The following is a 19,731-nucleotide window of genomic DNA, read 5'->3' on the forward strand; positions in this document are numbered from 1 at the left end:
CACACTTCTAAAATACCCACTGTGCTACACAATGTACACAATGTGCAGGTGAAGGAGGACTACAACACTACAACTACACAACAACTCAGCCAAAGAAAGTGGACTAATCTAATTATTATTGTTTATTTATTATCAACTATTATTATTATTATTATTATTGTTATTATTATTATGCTAATGGACACATGAATTTCCCTTAGGGGAGAAATAAAGTATCTATCTATCTATCTATCTATCTATCTATCTATCTATCTATCTATCTATCTATCTATCTATATAGCTATATAGCTACATTACTATACCTTATAGCATACTATAATATAAAAAACAGCATACAAGTAATTGAAATATATTATGAGAGAATATGTATGATAATTTGATATATAGTTTAACAAGTTGAGAACCACAGAAGAAAGAGATATTAATATCATGTAATAGAAACAGAAACACTAAAAGGGACCACGAGAAGACTGAAAGAACAAATTCTGAGGATTTGTTTTGTTTATTTAGTTACTCGCAAGAAATCCAGGACTTATTTTTGCCTGGTCCACATTCCAGCAATTAGACGGCAGTAGTGCGCCTTAATCCTGGTTGCAAGCCGCCGTTAAATGGAAAAGAAGGAGAAGAGTGTTGGGCGGTTTAGGTTTACCCATTTTGTTGCTTGTTATCCGGACAACGCGGAGATAAAAATCAAACACACCGCAGACGGAACAACCACGTCACTCGCCGGAGACGTGCCACACATACTCGCTTAACGTTAGCCAGCGGTTAGCATCTGGCTACTCAGAAATGTCCATTATCCGAGAAAAGGGGGGACTTTCACTTTTTTGTTAGTAAGTATTAAATCAGTTAAAGGCCAGGAACATATAACCGTACTATGTTGACAGTGACGATACGTAAAAATATGTAAATTCAGGTCTTTTAGCTCGCTCCTGCAGCCAGACACTTGACGATAGTCACTGTCCACAGCTAACGCTAATGTTACCTGCGTTATTTTTAACAGTAGCAGCTCTTCCAATGTGTTTTATTTCTCTTTACCGTGTAAATACATAAAACTACCCATTAGAGCACCAATAACGAAGTGGGAACATTGCCGTCTACTTGTCAGAGCACTTGGTCTAACCCAAGGCCTTTCACATGGAGTAATAACTTGCCTTGTACACGTTAACCGATTAAGGTTTTATTTCCTGTTTTATTTCTCTCCCCCCCCCCCCCCCCCCCCCCCAAAGGTCATGGTGATAAATAGGGGAAACGGGATGAAACCGTGGAATAAGCCAAACCAGCCCTCTTCAGCCGACCGATTAAGGATTTACGTTAAGTAAACCCTCAAGTTGAAGACAATCAGCACCATGGGAAGGTCGGTTTGGTGTCATTTGTGGTAATGTAGTTTGAGTCACACACCTTTTTGTTTGAGGAATTCTTTGCTGAGGTTCTTCTTTCTTTTACCTGCTGACAGGATCAGCTTTTCGTGCCTTTTCCCAGCCTCGTGGCATTTCAGCCTGTCATCCCAGGTTCTTCCTCGGCTCCTGACACCTTCCCTCAGACAGCTGCTTTTCATCGGCCTGGTGCTCTGCCTCGTAGGACTACTTTACTTGCTGCTTGTCACTGGAAAGGGACACGCCAGCTGGATCAGAAAGGAGAATCACTTCCACAGGTGACCTTACAGCTACTGTGTAAGTGTTAATGTCATAATGAACACAAGCAGTATTACGTCAACGTTAACAATTCTTTGTGGTTCAAAAGGCACTTGGCAAGGGTGACGGATGTGGATGCAACGGATACAAGCAACCCCAACCTCAACTATGGCCTAGTGGTAGACTGTGGCAGCAGTGGCTCTAGGGTATTCGTGTACTGCTGGCCACGGCACAATGGTAATCCCCATGAACTTCTAGACATCCGGCAAATGCGAGATCAACACCGCAAGCCAGTGGTCATGAAGATCAAACCGGGTAAGCTTCCCAGTGCTTAGCTTCTCACTAATCAAAACGTTATGTAAATGAGAGTGTAGCAAATATTCAGCAATTAGCACTGTTTGTTTAAAGGCTCAAATTATGAAACATAATGTGAGACAAACCATTGTAAGTTAGTCTGTTATTTGCCTAATCTAAAACATGTTTGGTCTTTATGTTTTTCCCTTGTAGGTATCTCTGAATTGGCTAAAACGCCAGAGAAAGCCAGTAATTATATATATCCACTGCTCAGCTTTGCAGCCCAACACATTCCCAAAAATAAGCACCAAGAAACACCCTTGTATATCCTCTGCACAGCTGGAATGAGAATCCTGCCTGAAAGGTACAGTTGGGCCTGAAGAGAATAACCGTGCAAGATGTAAATAAGACTGCATGATATGTTCAGATCTCGTGTTTATTAAACACCACTGAGTGAGTGAGTGAGTTATATTGGAAAAGGGAAAACCATTATTGATTATGAAGTTTTGCTGTTTGTTTAATCTCAGTCAACAAGAAGCACTTCTTGAAGATCTGCGCACAGACATCCCAGTCCACTTCAACTTCCTCTTCTCTGATTCCCATGTAGAAGTGATTTCTGGAAAACAGGAAGGTAAATAAAAGGAATAATAAAAATAGACTGGAATAAACTAAAATTGCATTTCTATTCTGCATTCAATTCTATTGCAGTTGCCACATTATTCAGCTTTATGACTTAAAGAAGCTGTAATGAAACTTAATTATGAATATAAAGTATTTTATGTTATAGCATATTTAATGATATATAATGATTGATGATTTGATTCATTACTTCTGGGGTGCAGACAGATTTCCTGCCAGTTGTACCTGTTACCTGACACCCAACTTAATAGGGAAATAAATTTGCATTGCCACAAGGGGGTGTTGGATTCCTTTCTGTATTGTAGACATACTGTACATTTTAAAACCAGTGCAGCATTGAAAATGCTGATAAAAGTTTGTGTAATAATTCTGAAAATTGTTTCCACTGGTTTTAGGAGTTTATGCTTGGATTGGAATAAACTTTGTCCTGGGAAGGTTTAACCATGTGCACAATGGTAAGGACCCAAGCAGGTAATATTTCACTGGCATATTATTCTAAAAGGTTAATTTTTGTTTTGCTTTCATGCAAATGAAATTGCTAATGTGCTACAAGTCAACCAATACAAACTTGTGGGGATAACAAGTCTTTAGCTGCACAGTAATTGTGTGTTGAACCTTCCCTGCCTGACTGTCTCGCCTTTCTCTTGTCAATCATACAAGATGGGGAAGCTGTAGTGGAGGTACATGTTCCAGGCAGCGATCAGCAGGAGGCGCTGGTGAGGAAAAGGACAGCCGGTGTCCTGGACATGGGCGGGGTCTCTACACAGATCGCATACGAAGTGCCCAAAACTGTAAGCTTTGCTTCTCCACAGCAGGTTATTATCCACAACCAATTCTGTTTTTGTGCTGTCTTTGGTTTTTGTCACTCACCCTTTGTTCTTCTCCCTCCTTCCAACCTCTGTCATTCCCTGGTTAAACCTGTATGCACCATTTTTGTCCCGTGGAGATGATCTGCTCTCCATTCATCACTATTGAAGGCATACTGTAAGCCTGCTGCATGACTCCATAGCAGGATTTAGGACTGAAAACATTAAGTCATTTATGTGGAGACCATCAAATACAAAGGAAGTTGTCAGTGTCAAGAATTTTTGTTTGTGTTGCATTGATTTATTTATATAGTAGGTTTGGCATACACTGCTTGTCCTTTTTGCTGCCATTGTTGTTCCTTTACACCCCATGAAGTTCAGCTTAATTTTCCCCACTTGCCTTGTAAAGCAGTTTTTAGCTTCTGTTCTTTGATGTGTTGAAATACATCAAACTAGACATGAAAATATTTAGTTCTACTGTTAATGTGGCCTCAAACATAGGTGACCAGCTGTAGTAATCAGTTCATGTTTTGAATGCCAGCTCTGCTGTCATGTAGAAATATTAATTTATTACAGTGTGTCATCTTTCCCAGGCTGATTTTTGTTTATTCCCTAGGAGGAAGTTGCCAAGAACTTACTGGCAGAGTTCAACTTGGGGTGTGACGCACATCGCACAGAGCATGTTTATCGTGTTTATGTGTCCACCTTCCTGGGTTTTGGAGGAAATGCAGCACGCCAAAGATATGAGGAAAACCTCATCAGAAATACTGCCACTCGAAACAAGTGAGATCCACAGCCAAATATAATCGCTTGATTTATATGTTTTTTGCAAATGTTTTCCAGAAGTCAGTAGTTACACAGTTATGTGTGGATTTAAACTTACACTGTTACTGATTTATTCAGGCTCTTAGATCAGCATATTGGTGAGTCGGCAGAGTCTCCCCTCCTGGACCCTTGTCTACCTACAGACCTGCAGGATGAGATTGGTCCATTTTCACAGAGGCTCTATCTGCGAGGCACAGGAGACTTTGACCAGTGTCGTCAGATTCTCCAACCTTTCCTCAACCGCACAAATGAGACCCAAACCTCCCTCAGCGGTATCTACCAGCCAGCCATTGAATACAGCAACAGTCAGTTCTACGGCTTCTCTGAGTTCTACTACTGCACGGAGGATGTGCTGCGCATGGGTGGGGATTATAATGCTTCGAAATATACCCAGGCTGCTAAGGTAAATGCCACATAGAAAAATCACTCTCATGAAACATGGTTTATATACCCTCAATAAGTAACTTATTATTTCCTATCTTTTGATATATTTTTTATCTTATCAGAAATGCAATCTTTTTTTTTTTTAAGTATATATTTTTGGTTTTTTGTGCCTTTATTGGACAGGATAATAGATAGAGACAGGAAATGGGGAGGCAGAGAGAGGGGGAATGACATACAGTAAAGGGCCATCTGATGCAGGATTTGAACCGGGGCCTGCTGCAACGAGGACTGTAGCCTCTACATATGGGGCGCCTGCTCAACCCACTATGCCACTCGACGCCCCAGAAATGCAATCGTATTGCTTTTGAAAGCACCATTGTCTTTGAGTGCAGATAAAATTTGTTTGTCAAATAGCTAGTCATTACACAGACACTGGCTATTTTTATTTTGCTGTGTTCAAGACATTCAGTGTTTTCTTTCTCAACTGTTTCCCTGACCATTTGAAATAAGGATTTCGTAACACCATGCTTTTTATGTTTAGCAAGGATGTTGGTTTACTTACAGAGAAGTAAATTTAAAAAGTAAAAGAAAAGTATATTCTGTTAATACATATTAAATTGGTGACATTGATTCCTGATTGGCCTTTGAGGTATGCTACTGTAGTTTTAACAGTATAATTATTTGGCAGCAACAGAGGTTTGTGTACTATTTACTGATGTCTTATCACTGGAAACTTTCCTGACGTAGTTTAACATTCACAGAGTTACTGTGCCACCCAGTGGAAGACTTTGAGGGAACGCTTTGACTCTGGCTTGTATGCCTCACATGCTGATCTTCACAGACTTAAGTAAGTCATACAGGATTATTAAAACTACTTCTAAAACCACTTGGTCACACTCCCAAGAGTTTTCCTGGACAAGAATGTTTAACAATGTTATAATGTTTATGTCTGCAGGTACCAGTGTTTTAAATCAGCATGGATGTATGAAGTATTGCACTCAGGCTTCTCTTTCCCAACCAATTATAAAAACCTGAAAACTGCCCTACTGGTCTATGATAAGGAGGTCCAGTGGACTCTTGGAGCTATACTTTACAGAACACGGTTTCTGCCTTTGAGGTAAGATTTTCTTTCACCTGTTAGGTTTTCTCTAAATGTTATCAAGCAAAAAGTGTCTCCTCAAAGCCCATTTAGTTAAATCTGTTCTTGAGTGTTGGTGGAGAAGAGATTGTTTAGTCTTCAGAACTATCCTTGATAAAAACACATTTTGAACATGAGTGGAGAGTTGAAACAATGATCACTACTTAGGATTGGCTGCTAAACAGGCATAGCACTAATGCTTGCAGAGATGGTGACTTTTTACTGCATTTGGCAGGACCTACCGTAATTAAAACCGTCTCTGGTCTCAAACATAATATCATAACTGTGAAAATAAACTCTAGCCTCCAATAAATGAAAAATCATCAACGCTATTACACAAGAACCACCTGTGTCTTTCAGTCTCATGATCTTGCTGACTTATTAATGGACTATTCTTTAAAAAATGTATTCATATGTGAAATATGTTCACATGTATTGTTGACATTCAAAAAGGAAGCTGGTTCTGATCCAGCTTACTTAGAAAAAGACTGCAGTTTGGCAGGTTTGAGATTAACAGCAGGTCAACAGAAATTTAAACTAAACTTTAAAAAAGGGGGATTCTTATGAGATCATCTATCATCCATCAAATCAAACTTCCTTCCTTACTTAGGTCTTAATATATAATGAACAGGGCCCTGAACTAAATTTTTCATTGCACATTATCTCTTTGTGCAAAGCTGGTCTAATATGTGTGCGTTTTTTGTTTATTTGTTTTGTTTGCTTTGGCCTCTTTCAGGGACATCCAGCAGGAAAGCTTGAAAGGAGTGCATTCTCACTGGCGGCACAGCTTCTCCTTTGTCAACAACCACTACTTATTCCTGGCTTGTTTCTTCATTGTGTTGTTGTCTATTATGCTGTACTTACTGCGACTCCGCCGCATTCACCGACGTGCGGCACAGCACTGCACCCCCTCCTCTGTACCGTGGTTGGAAGAGGGCCTTGGCTCACCCACACTCCCTATCAACCTGTAAACTTTGTAGAGCGTAAAGTCTGGACAGCATGTCTGATTTTCCAAAGCCAATCCTCACACTTTTCTTTCTGAAGCTATCTGCTTGTTCAGTAAGCCCTGAAAACAGGGCTGCTCCCTGCTATGTTGAGAGATGGAATTGAGATTTAGACAAATTAGGAAGATCTTATGTGAGTCTTCAGACTTACCTGAGCCAATGTTTGTGTGTAAGTTATTTTGTTTAATATTGAAATGTCTTTTTTAGAATTAATTTTCTTGCCTGTCACGCACTCCTTAGTCAATTTCAAATGGCAGCTGCCTCCAGGTGTCTTTCAATTCATATCTGAAACAGACACACAAGACAGTACATTTCTGGCTAGGTAATCTTCCATACCCAAATAAATATGTAATGTATACTTTGAATTTCACAAAGGTGGACAAATATACCACAGTGGCAATTTTTTATTTTGTAAGTATGTTTGGGCATTTGCCTTTATGCCTTTTATATGTGCATGATCACATTTTCTTGTTTGTTTTTATAGTTGGTGTCTACAGAAACCTCAAATGCAATACGATTTATAATTAGTGGAAGGAGCACTTTCTAATGCAGCTGAGAATAAGACTGCACAGCACTTCCCAGATGGAATGATTTTGTGTGTGTGTGTGTGTGTGTGCGTATGTGTGTATTTCCCAAATTGTTCTGCCTCTAGTGCAATACATGTCTTGTCACTGATGGGAAGTTCTCCAAAACACATCTGTTGTTTTGTGTAGAGTATCAGTCTCTCTTAGAGCCCTGCTGAAATTCTTGTGTTGGGTCATCTGACTATTACGTTGGATACCGTTGCATATATTTATGTTGGGCTTCATTTTCAGAAGCTGTCATATCACTGCTGTGAGGGGATTGTAAATGAGTGCACATATCCCATTATTTATATGGAAATGGTCTAGTAAGATGTTTGCACAGATAAATGCGAAATAAATGTCACATTGCAATTCAGTAATAAAGGTTTTATGGTATACTTGTCTGGCTGTTTATTTCACAAAGAGGAGATCAGACTAAACAAATGGTGTCTGTATTTTCTCAGAGTAAATATGAAATTAGTGATTCTAAAACTATAAACACTGACCTCTCTCTCACTGAAAAGGCATCAATCAGTGGTAGTAATCTGTGTGCAGCCACATGACCACATAAGCTTAGTACAGATGCAGTAGTGGGTTTAATGGTATTACAGCTGTTCAGAGGTGTCCTGAGAGAAGTGGTTTGGCCACTGCTGTCCATGTTTTCACTCGCAGATCTGGTAATGAAAATGGGACAAATGAACTGCCAGGATACTACGCAACTGGGAGAGTCCACACAGGCCAGAGTTTACAGAATGGCTTAGACTCATGACAGAGTGGTGCTTTTGAAAATATGATTGCCAGGGTAAATAATACTTCAAACAAAACAAGCCAGACATGGCAGGCTTTCATGGCTTACATTACTGGTGCAACATCTTAGAGAGGGTATAGGGCGCTGGTGGACAGAATATAAATGTATGCGCTTGTGTATGGGTATATATATATATATATATATATATATATATATATATATGTGCATATCTGTAAGAACTGTGGGGTGCTGGGATGGTGGGGGGGGGTTTGTAGCTGTTTGTTTTCTTCACAACTTTTACAAATGATACTGAACTTCATTATTTCACTTTTGTATTAAATGTGTTTATAAAAGTTGATATGTTACAGTAAAATTAATAAAATTTAAATGACAAAAAAAATGGGACAAATGAGACTAATAATTTAAACTGCACCCCATGTGAGGGTCATCAGTTGCTGAAATCTTTTTATGCCCCCGTGTGTAACCTGAAACTTGTCTGAGTGGCAGAAGCATACAACCATGAAGTGATCGTTCTAGTTCTTCCACTACTGGTACAGCCATATTCAGAGTGAGAAAATTATATGTCCTTTTGAAAAAGGACAATTGTACAGTCATTAGTGTATTGAGCATATGTTGCCTGATAAGGAGACCCAACCTACTTATCTATTCAAGCAGGAATGTGTGATTACATTTTTGTCAACACCATTCAAAAACTCGAAAAGGGATGCACAGAAACTGTCATAACGTCAGGACTGTGACGTCTCAGAGGAATCTAACACAGAAACATTTAATTGGCCACGGCAAACAAAGGGCCCGTCAATCAGCTGTGGAATGAAACTGCTGAATTTGAATGAGTGAGTTTCTTCAGCTAGCTTCCTCGCAGTATTGAGCTTTTGCCCCTACTGCTGGGAGAATTGTTCACTTGTGTATTCATGACAATATGTTTAGTGACCGATGCGTTATTCCAGGTACCCATTCAAAACAGTGCAGACACAGCACAGTGCAGCACCTGATGTGCTGTGAGTGTGGAGTGTTAATACTTGATCCACTCTGCATGTGGGACACAGTAGACCCTCCCGTGTGGTCTCCACCGGACGGTATTTATCACCTTCAACCACTGCAACTTCCACAGTCAGTTTATTGTTGCATTTAAAGATTGGCACTTGGATGGGAAAATATTTATATTATATACACTACCACAGTCCATATCATACAACATGTCTGGTTAACAACTCACATCTTTGCTTGTTCTGTTGTACCTATGAGTTGAACTGAATACAATGTCTATTTCACTGAAATAGCAGACTATAACCCTTGTAGTTAACGGTAAAAAAAAAGAGTTTTAACAGTTATACCTCAGTCATACCTGTGTGTCAAATTTTATAATAAAAAGGGAGTCAGTTGGTAACATTGACGGGTACAAGGTTTTCACAGTCAGTGCTACAGCTCTGACTGTAGTTTCCTTCGTGAACATGTGTAAACCAAATTTAACAACACATCTTGAACAAGTGGCTCTTTAAGATGTCAGCAGCCTCCTATAGTGCTGAGTCACTGATGTGTCACACTGCTTCGCCGACACACCCACAAAGACACTGCAGTGTGCTTTGTGTGTCGAGCTTATGTTTCAGCCAATGGTGAGCGACACAGGATAGTTAATAGATCAAGTTCAACTCAGTCGCTGTAAAGATAATTAATACAGTTTCTTTAATAGAATAACATGATTCACAAATCCAGTATTTTGACTGCCAGATATAGTTTCTAAATTGGATTTCTCCCTGTGTGTAAAAAGGAGAGTGGATTGACGGAGAACCACTAAATCTTTAGTATTTTCAGTCGAATCAGATGATATCCTAAACACAAACTGGCATCCAGTTGGACATCAAGGTGAAATTTAAACTTCTGGCATGCAACAAGAGACAGAATGACACAGCCAAAAAACAAAACATAAATTATTAAGAATAAGAGAAAATGTGCAGACATTCATTTAGTCTTATAAAGATGACAGATCTCTAACAGGGTCTCTGAAATTTAATTAGACAAGAAATTAATTTAAACCTGTAAGTTAGTAATATTGAATATACAGGTCTGAACACGTGATAACAATGTCATACTTCTTATTCAGGAGCTGAAACTAAAGCATGGATGTAGTGCACCCTTTTGCTAAGAGGCTTCTGTATTCCCTCTATAAGCTATTTCATATGTTCACATGCCGTGAAGTCAGGATATATAGATCAGCATGTTCAAATTTAAGGGTGCTATAGATGAGAGGGCCTGGTGAGTTTTTTGTGTAAGCTCACTTTATTTCAAATATATTCTTTCAGCCTACTTTTTTCCCCCTCGCTTGTCATTTAGACAAGACCAATGTGGTTGCAGAGAGTTTATATGAGTGGAAAGGGGCCATTCTGCATAATAAGTGCTTTTGATAAGCAGCCAATAAGTAAAATTTGAGTAAAACTTTTTTTTATGCGTATTTTTTATGCTGTATTACGTTATTGACACATTTCCTTAAATTGGATAAGAATTTAAAATTTTTCTTCCAACACTGGTACAACTATATACAGTGTTAGGGACCAAGAGATGGAGATATTTTCTTATGAATAAGGGAAAATTGTAGGATTACTCTACTCTAGTATTGAACAGATGTTGACTGATAAGGAGACCAAACCTACTTCTCTATTCAAGCAGGACTGTGCGATTACATTTCTGTCAAAACCATTCAAAAACTTTGAGGGAGAAAACAGTGACCGACAGGGATGCACTGAGACTGACATAACAGCAGAGCTGTGAAGTGTCAGAGGAATCTACCACAGAAACTTTTCATTGGCCGCCCCAAACAAAGAGCCCGCCCTATTGTTGAATAACTAAAACATGATTGGCCCGTATTTGCCTGGGACATGCCCCCAGCTGTCAACGTCACGGGCGCTGCAACTCCACTAAGTAGTAGAGATGTTGTGGTTGTCCACGCCGCCAACACTTCTCTGAGTGTTATCTTGCACAGAAGACCCACTCTGGGAGCCCACCACGCATGGAGTTGACCTCTGACAGTGTGGTGGCAACACTGGAGATGTCTCAAATCAAAAGCAAAGACGATGAGCCTTTTAACAGTGACGGTGACTACGAGAGCTTGCCACCTCATGTCTCAGTGGCGACCCACATGACAGCGGGAGCCGTGGCTGGCATACTGGAGCACACGGTGATGTACCCCGTGGACTCTGTCAAGGTAACGCACACGGCCGCGGCTCAGCAGTAAATCTCACTTGTTTTACCACCACAGCTCATTCACGAACGAGCTACACAGCGCTGCTAACTGTGCAGACAGTCTGCTATCGCCTGCTAACGAGGGTTAGCTTTAAAATGTTCAAGCTGCCCATCCATAGTTAGCCTCAGTGTTAGCTAATTTAAACACGACAACCTGCTTGTTGCCAGTAGACTTAACTTAACGAACTGATAAAGCCGGTTTGCATAAATTAAACGGAGTTAAAATGCCACGTGCTTGCTAAACCGAGGTCGTAGTAACAGTTTTACTATTTTTCGTATTTTCTCGATATAACTATTAACTTTGCTAACATAGCAGGCTTGCCTAATGCTCACTGTAACCTAAATGAGGTACACATTACTTAACAAGGCTAGAACAAAGCTATCGACATTTTAATCATGAGCTCATGTTGCTGTGTAAAAACAAGTTTCCATACTCTCACAGAGTCTTTTCTCAGTCACAGGTTTTTTGTCATACAGTGAAACGAAATGAGTTATTCAGACTTGTCCTATTACTGACTTAGGGTATGTGAAGGTCAAGTGCTTCGCTGTAATTTGTCAAAATGCCTTGAAACTTAAAACTAGTCATATTACCACAACCAAACCGCCACTCTTAACGTGTAAACATTAACTTTTTACAGTGTCACTAAACTGTAGTACAGTTATAAAGTACTTTTGAGACCACTCATTCATGCACTCACTTGTTAACAAATGTCAACTGTGTCCCCGTTCAGTGGAGACCCATTACTTTAAATTCACAGGATCGCACTTATAAATCAACTATAAATTTAAATTACTCCTGATCATGTTATATTTATTAGATTAGTTTTAACTTTGTCTTTGCTCACCAGTACATACCAGCCGAACAAATTGCAGTTCAGCATCTAACCAGACACTGCTAATGCATATACAGTAAATACATGTAAAGATAAATTAATGTGCAGAATGGACAATAAACCAATGGGGTAGTGCTCATAAAAAGGATGTAATTATTGTTTTGTACAAAAAAAAAAAAATCAAACATAGAAAATGTATAGTATAAGTGATGGGGCTAGTTAATTAAAAGAAAATTAATCTGCAGTAGTTTCTCATTAAAAAAGATTAAACTTAATATCTTTGGGTTTTGGACAGTTAGTCAGACAGTCAACATTCAACTGAGCAAAACATTTGAAGACATCACCTTTGGCTCTCGGAATTCGCTATGAGCTTTTTTAAATTATTTTTTGATACAGGGATTAGTTGATGTACAAGAAAATAATCTGCAGAACAATCTACAATCGAAAACAATGTTAACTATAGCACTAATATGCAGCACAAACAAAAAGTGATTTAGATTCATCATTGAGGAACCTTTTCTTCTTTCTTCTAATGTTTTGCAGTTGCTTAATATTTTGCAAGTAGGAGAACAATGAACATACTAAAATCTTTTCAAGTCAGTTACACTCACATTAGTAACAAAGAAGAGCAAATTTGAGCAAAAAGCCAGTTCTGACATAAGAGCTGCATATCAAGTTGCAAACACATGTCACTGCCCATATGCATGTTTTAAGTAAAATAGAGTGTTTTTCACAGAGGTGCACAGATCATGATTTAAAATTTTAAATTGTTGGACCATCTTTAATAATTGGCAAGAACAGAGGAACCCTTCCTGACTCCAGAACTTTTTATACCCCCAATTTGTTCACTAATGAATGCCATCATGAAGTCAAAGCTTGAAGTTAAGTAACTAAATGAAAATGTTTTTTTCAAGCTTGTTAAAAATTGGCTTGTGTCTGCGAAGCAAATCGCAAACTGTTGGGTTGATTGTGACCCTTACCCCTGCAATCCTCTTTCTTCTGCTCAGCTATTGTTTTCTAACAATGTGGTGTTGTTTTGATAATTCGGCGTGCTGCTCTATCCTAACAATAATCTTGAGGTGGCACAGACAACTGCAGACGTACTGCAAGAAAAAAAGAAGTCATTATATCCTCTTCGCGTCAGTGTCATAGTCTTGACATCTTTCCAATGAACCCACTGGGCCTTTATTACACAAACCACTGTTGCCATTTCCTCTTGAAGTTTCTAAGTTTTCACAAGCACCCTTCAGCTGTTGTTTGTGGTGCCCATTTAGTTTGATCAGTGCGTGTGTTGGAGTTGAAACTCAGACTGTTTTGAAATTTCAGTCAAACTAAACTGATGAAAGACTTTATCAGGGTTCCTATTTTTCCACATTTATATACCAATTGCAATGTACAGGACAGGAAATCAGGCATGTAAGGTAGATCCTACACTGCATTCAAAGTTTTCAGACCCTTTCACTTTGTCACATTTTGTTATGCAGTCTTTGCTAAAATAAAAAAATAAAAAAACATTTTTTTTCCACTCATCAATCTATTCTTTGCCACAATAGACTCTTTGCCATGACACTTTCAAAGTTAGCTCAGGTGTCTCCCATTTCTCTGGATCATCTTTGAGATCTCCCATTTCCACACAGGAACTCTGGAGCTGCGTGACCATCAGGTTCTTGGTCACTTTTCTTACTAAGGCCCTTCTGCCCTCCACTACTCAGTTTGGCTGGGCAGCCAGCTCTAGGAAAAGACCTGGTTGTTCCAGGCTTCTTCCATTTAAGAATAATGGAGGCCACTGTGCTCTTGGGAACCTTCAATGCAGTTAAATTTCTTTTTGTAGCTTTCAACAGATCTGTGCCTCGAACAATCCTGTCTCTGAGCTCTGCGGGCAGTTCCTTTGACCTTATGGGCTGGTTTTGCTCTGATGTGCATTGTCACCTGTGAGATCTAATATAGACAGGTGTGTCCCTTTCCAAATCATGTCCAATTAATTGAATTTACCACAGGTGGACTCCAATCAAGGTGTAGCATCTAAAAGATGATCTAGAGAAATGAGAGGCACCTGAGCTAAATTTCAAGGGTCATAGCAAAGGGTCTGAATATGTAAGTCAATGTGATATTTCAGTTTTTCATCTTTAATAATTTTTCTAACATTCTGTTTTCACTTTGTCATTATCGGGTTTTATTATTATTTTATTTCAGCATAAGGCTGCAACATAAAATGTAAAAAAAGTGAAGGAGTCTGAACTCTTTCCGAATGCATTATAAATTAGGAGTCCGTGTGTGAAGAAGTAGTGAAGTGTGTCTGTTTTTATTAAGAGTTGGTGTATTTACTTTGCATTTCAGAGTTCATTGGGTAGTGGTAACAGTCCACTTGCTGCATATTTAGGCCTCCCAGTAAAGAACAAGACACAGCTTGGACTCAGGGAGTAGCCTGTGCTAATGGTAGGAGGGGGACCTTATCGGTATTGTGCACACTGAAGGGTGTGTGTATGCAAGTGCTCCTCTGTTGTGTTGATTAGTAAACGGCCATAGAACCACAACCTTCAAAGCTGAATTAGAAAGATAGGACACAGGGTAATGTAATAGGTGAGAGTGTTCTCTTTTCAGTCAGAAGATTGTAATAGTGATGTTAATAGCATATGTATATAATGTAATTCTATACAGTGCATGTTTAACTTGCTTCCCCCAGGCTTTACTATACTATTACTACCTCTCCCACATTATAAATAATGTAAAAATGTTTAAAACTGAATGTGAAAGTGACTTTTTAAGACAAATAAAACTGTAAAAACTGGATGACAAATTTGTTTTTAAATCATCATTTGAAAAACAATGATAATCTAATCTACATTCTTGTCCTATAGTTAGTGCTGAATGCACTGGACTTCATTTTCAACTCCCGTCTTAACAGTTGCTTATACTCTTTTGTTCGGTCCACAGCTAAAACAAAGCTTTCACATCCATATTTTAAAGCTGATAGGATGCCAAATAAAAAAATAAAAAAAAACATAATGACGTGAGCCAATGGTCATTTTACAGTTGAAAGATGAACTTATCAGCGCTCTCTGAATGCAAGAAGCAATGTGCCATGCGCAGAGGTCATTTGTTCGGCCATCACTTCCTGCTTTAAAGTCCCATCATAGATCAACAAATAATGTTGGGTTTTTTAAACTATAACCATAATCTTTCCTAAACATTAACCAATTTCTACTTTCCTTACTTTACTATAGCCTAACTATCTGTTCATTCTCATAAGTTTCTTTTATTTTGTATGGTTAAACTCTTGAGTATAGTCTCTGGCTTTTGGTTACTGAAGAAGTACCTGTGTTATGGTTTTAAGTGCTTGAGATTTCTTTTATCATCAGACATTGACTACTCACTGAAAAAGAGCACAGTCTAATGACAGAGTTGGAACTGTCTCCTGGTTACTTTGTCCCCAGCATAATTTAAGGTTCAGATTAGCTGTAGAGCAAACTGTCACTTTCATTTTTAATCAGTTTCATCTGTTGAGAACCTCAGTGATATGCTTGAATATAAGATTATTATTAATGCCTCTGTCTTCAACAGAACAGTGCAATTTGTAGTGCTGAATTCAGCCACAAAAACCTAAAATGTAAACTATGCTACCAGCTTTTGTGTGCCCCAGGTTCCTGAATCTGTATCAAACGGAAATGTAATTGATACTTAATTGTCAAACCAAAGGAAGGAAACACAGGGGAACATGGTGAGGAAGATAGACTTGGCCTATCTCCTGAGTCAGCCGCAGATCTCCTCACAAATAAAAAACATGCTTTGTGCTGGCCAGATAACTTGGCATGGTGGAGTAAAACAAAGAGCTGCCACTGCCTCCCACACCAGCCTCAGAAGACACACATCACTCAGACGGGATCTCACTGCTGCCAAGAGCACTTACTGTCCGAACAATGTGACGGCTTTAAAAGGAACAATGAACCAAGAAATCATGATTATACCAGGTGCCCACTTTAAAGCCACTCACAGTCACATTCATGCAGAGCCCCAACTTTAGCACTTAGGGTGCTGTAACTGTTATCAAATCTAACTGGAGCAAATCAGATGCACTGGTTTAAATATATGTCTTTGTTTGTCCAGACACGGATGCAGAGCCTGCAGCCAGACCCAAATGCACAGTACAGGAGTGTGTATGAGGCTCTGAAAAGGATCATCCAGACAGAGGGGATCTTCAGACCACTGAGGGGCCTCAACATCACCATGATGGGAGCGGGACCTGCGCATGCACTCTACTTCGCCTGCTATGAGCGGGTCAAACGCTCACTAAGTGACGTCATTCAGAGTGGAGGCAACAGCCATTTAGCCAATGGTATGAGTTCCCACGACTCAACACAAATCACTTGATTTTCATACTGTTTTACACTAGGCTAAGTAACATGGCCTGGAGGAGTGTAGTTTGGATAAATCAAGTTAATGCCATATCCTGTTTGCAGTGACAACGACAAAGCCTTATCCCAAACTGAAAAATTGAAACATGCTATCTGGGATGTATGGGTACAAACCTGTGTTGTTGTTTTTTTACCATGTTAACGCCAAGAAAAAAGTGGTTAAGATTCTTGTAAATGTAGTCACTGGTTTAGACTTGACAAGAGCTGTTTATATTTTAACAGGCATGGCAGGCAGTGTGGCCACTGTTCTCCATGATGCAGTCATGAACCCAGCAGAAGGTAAGAAAAATACTTCTACAAAGGTGGTGCAGTGGTTAGCACTGTCGCCTCTCAGCAAGAAGGTTATGGGTGTGAATCTGTGCACCTGTGACTGAAACGCTGCACTGGTTACCTCCCACAGAGGGCTTGGGGCTGGTTGCCAACTCTGTCCTTTTTAACACAGCAGATATGAAAAATCTTCTTGGATTGTACTGGTCAGCACAGTATTATTATTATTATTATTATTATTATTATTAATAATAATATTAATATTAATAATGAAGTTGTGCATTTTCATCTCTTCTTGTTTCAGGTGTCTTTTGGTTAGGGGGGGGGGGTCAGGGTCAGTGGCAAAGTTTGCACCCAGGCTCATCTCTCTCCTGCACCTTCACCCAGCTCTCCCACTGCTGTGCTCTGCTCTCCTCCACTTTGTTTAACAACTCCTCCCTGTCTAATGTTACTTGTCTAATAAGATTACATTAAAAGTGTGAGTAACGTAACGCTAACAGCGTTATATAGTTTACACTCACATCACATCTGATTACAAGTGTGAACATTAAAATACAATTTTTTACCTAACCATCATCATTTACGAGTCAGTAAAAGGCTTATGATGCTACCTGACTAGCGTCTTCTTCATCTGTTGTCTTTCTCTTCTTAGAGAAGTATCTGAACAAGCTCATCTGAAAATGCAGTCAGCAGTTAATACATAATGACGTGTAGATATTAGCTTAATGCTATCAATTAGTTTACCCAAGTTTGCGTCACTGAGTTGGCTAATAAGTTTACCTTTTCTCCGCTAATTCGCTGCCTTATTCCTCACGACTACACTTCTCTGACTCTGACGTGATGTCACTTTCAAGGCCGCGCTCTCGCGAGTAATTAACTCCAATAGGATCCCCCAACCACCCCACTCCCTCCCTCCCCTCTCCCCGCTGATGCGCTCATCATCACACAGGCTGTGCTGTGAAGGTGCAGAGATGTGGCGGTGGTGCATTTGCGACAATAAAAAAAAAAAGAAAAGAAATTTGACGGCGTGGCGGCTATGATTTAGCAGTGGCGGGCCGCCACTGCTAAATGAATGTAGAGGAAACACTGATGATAACTAGCATTGATAACATATGTAATGCATGTAATAAAACATGCTAACATGGATCTCTGTTTCCCTCCATCACTCAGTGGTAAAGCAAAGGATGCAAATGTACAACTCTCCATATCGAGGACTTTTGGACTGTGTTCGAACAGTAACACGTACTGAGGGCGTTGGAGCGTTCTACCGCAGCTACAGCACGCAGCTGACCATGAACATCCCCTTCCAGGCTGTTCACTTCATCACCTACGAGCTGATGCAGGAGCATTTAAACCCCCACAGACATTACCACCCCGGGAGCCACATAGTGTCGGGAGCAGTAGCGGGAGCCGTTTCCGCAGCAATAACAACTCCACTTGACGTCTGTAAAACGCTGCTCAACACACAAGAGAATGTAGCGCTCAACTCCATGAACATCAGCGGCCACTTAACAGGAATGGCTAATGCCTTCAGGACTGTATACCGGCTTGGTGGTATAGCAGCCTTCTTCAAAGGGGTCCAAGCAAGGATTATATACCAAATGCCCTCGACCGCAATTGCCTGGTCAGTGTACGAGTTCTTTAAGTACTTCCTGACAAAGCAGCAGCTGGAACAAGAGGCAGGACCTGGACCGCTGTAAAGGAAAATGTGTTGGAGCAACCCACACTTAGACTGATGAAAAAAAGCTCCAACCTAAAGGTGTGTGAGCTCAACTTGTTTTTCCACTGTTGAGGAAATATATCAGTTATTGACTCACATGGAAGTCAGTGAGGTAGAGGTGTGGCAATGAATGGCTCTTCCTATCGCTCATTTACTGAAGTCTGTGTCTTTGAGTTAGGATGATGTTGCACATCCAGGGTATTCTTGGAAGGACATATATATATATATATATATATAGAAGAATGTCATCTTCTTCCTCTTTCACTCCACAAACATCACCATTAACCACATATCTCCAAAATCTCTTTTCTACATGTGGTGAACACGTAATTAAGTTTTCATGAATAATGTTTATAGTTCTTAATATCTGAACTTTTTATTTATTTTGTTAGCTTTCTGAGGCCTGTATTTTATGGATGGGGAAGAAACACAATGGTGTTTGTTTGTTTTATGTCGTGGTGTATTTATAAAGAACCATTACAACACATTCCTTATTTCCACTCCACGGCAAACAGGACAGCTGCACTTTCCAAGTGCCTCATAAATATTAAGCACTGCTTCACCTTTTTTCCATTTTTGTTTGGTCCAAGTTGTATCGAAAAAAGCATACAATTGTTATAAGATAAAATTGTATTGTAGCTCTTTGTCGTAGTCGGTCACATTTGTGAAATCAGAACATGCTAAACTGGATGGTGCTTTGTTTTTTTTTGTTTTTTTCAAATTTTATCTCCACACCAAATGGTCAGAAGCAAGTCTGCAGAAAGTCTCTTGTTATTTAGTTACTGTTTTTGCATTAAGTGCAAAATACCATGTTTTCCCCCCTGAGAGACACTGTCTCTCAGCATCATGGTGTGTTGGCCGTAGCGGTCTAGTTGTTTGCCTTGTTGAAGCGCAGTACTACAACACTCCTGAATCACGCACAATAACCTGTTGCTGAAACAAGGCAGCTTGTTCATATGTATTCAAAAACATGAATATATATATATATATATATATATTCTATCTGCGAAACTCCGTAATGCATGTCCAAAGGTGGATCAAATTAGTCTGTTACTTGAGATGGTGGCCATGTCTCAACCTCTGTGTGCTTTTATACTGGTGCGATGTTTATAAATGTCTTACTGACCTTTTAACCTGAAGGTTGATAGATTGTATATACAATCTTTTCAATGTATAAGTCGGACTGAAATGTGAAGTGCAGACTTT

The 19,731-nt window shown here is 39.5% G+C and overlaps 2 protein-coding genes across 3 annotated transcripts; both read left to right on the plus strand.

Moving 5' to 3' along the window:
* Positions 1-680: 680 nt before the first annotated feature.
* On the plus strand, positions 681-7,685 carry entpd4 (ectonucleoside triphosphate diphosphohydrolase 4). 2 transcript variants are annotated; one of them, XM_023418341.2, is made up of 13 exons: positions 681-833; positions 1,230-1,357; positions 1,457-1,654; positions 1,744-1,949; positions 2,142-2,292; positions 2,456-2,559; positions 2,963-3,022; positions 3,228-3,382; positions 3,990-4,156; positions 4,277-4,601; positions 5,344-5,429; positions 5,538-5,699; positions 6,457-7,685. In XM_023418341.2, the coding sequence occupies exons 2-13, from the start codon at positions 1,350-1,352 to the stop codon at positions 6,689-6,691; spliced, it is 1,857 nt and encodes a 618-aa protein (XP_023274109.1). In that variant the 5' UTR covers positions 681-833; positions 1,230-1,349; the 3' UTR covers positions 6,692-7,685. The 2 variants fall into 2 exon arrangements, with proteins under 2 accessions (XP_023274109.1, XP_023274110.1); XM_023418342.2 differs by having other exon boundaries at positions 3,228-3,358.
* Positions 7,686-10,964: 3,279 nt separating this feature from the next.
* Positions 10,965-19,725, plus strand: slc25a37 (solute carrier family 25 member 37). The gene is made up of 4 exons (XM_023418193.2): positions 10,965-11,255; positions 16,231-16,459; positions 16,761-16,817; positions 17,976-19,725. The coding sequence occupies exons 1-4, from the start codon at positions 11,061-11,063 to the stop codon at positions 18,503-18,505; spliced, it is 1,011 nt and encodes a 336-aa protein (XP_023273961.1). The 5' UTR covers positions 10,965-11,060; the 3' UTR covers positions 18,506-19,725.
* Positions 19,726-19,731: the final 6 nt, after the last annotated feature.

Source organism: Seriola lalandi, unplaced genomic scaffold, assembly GCF_002814215.2.
Source record: "Seriola lalandi dorsalis isolate HSWRI2012SDOR001 ecotype SW California unplaced genomic scaffold, Sedor1 jcf7180002054581, whole genome shotgun sequence".
NCBI lineage: Eukaryota > Metazoa > Chordata > Actinopteri > Carangiformes > Carangidae > Seriola > Seriola lalandi.

Coding starts and splice junctions, on each gene's coding strand:
- slc25a37 (XM_023418193.2), top strand. CDS start 11,061: ATGGAGTTGACCTCTGACAGTGTGGTGGCAACACTGGAGATGTCTCAA. Junction 16,460..16,760: donor CAACAGCCATTTAGCCAATG/GTATGAGTTCCC, acceptor ATATTTTAACAG/GCATGGCAGGCAGTGTGGCC. Junction 16,818..17,975: donor AGTCATGAACCCAGCAGAAG/GTAAGAAAAATA, acceptor TCCATCACTCAG/TGGTAAAGCAAAGGATGCAA.
- entpd4 (XM_023418341.2), top strand. Junction 3,023..3,227: donor GTTTAACCATGTGCACAATG/GTAAGGACCCAA, acceptor CAATCATACAAG/ATGGGGAAGCTGTAGTGGAG. Junction 3,383..3,989: donor GCTTTGCTTCTCCACAGCAG/GTTATTATCCAC, acceptor TTTATTCCCTAG/GAGGAAGTTGCCAAGAACTT.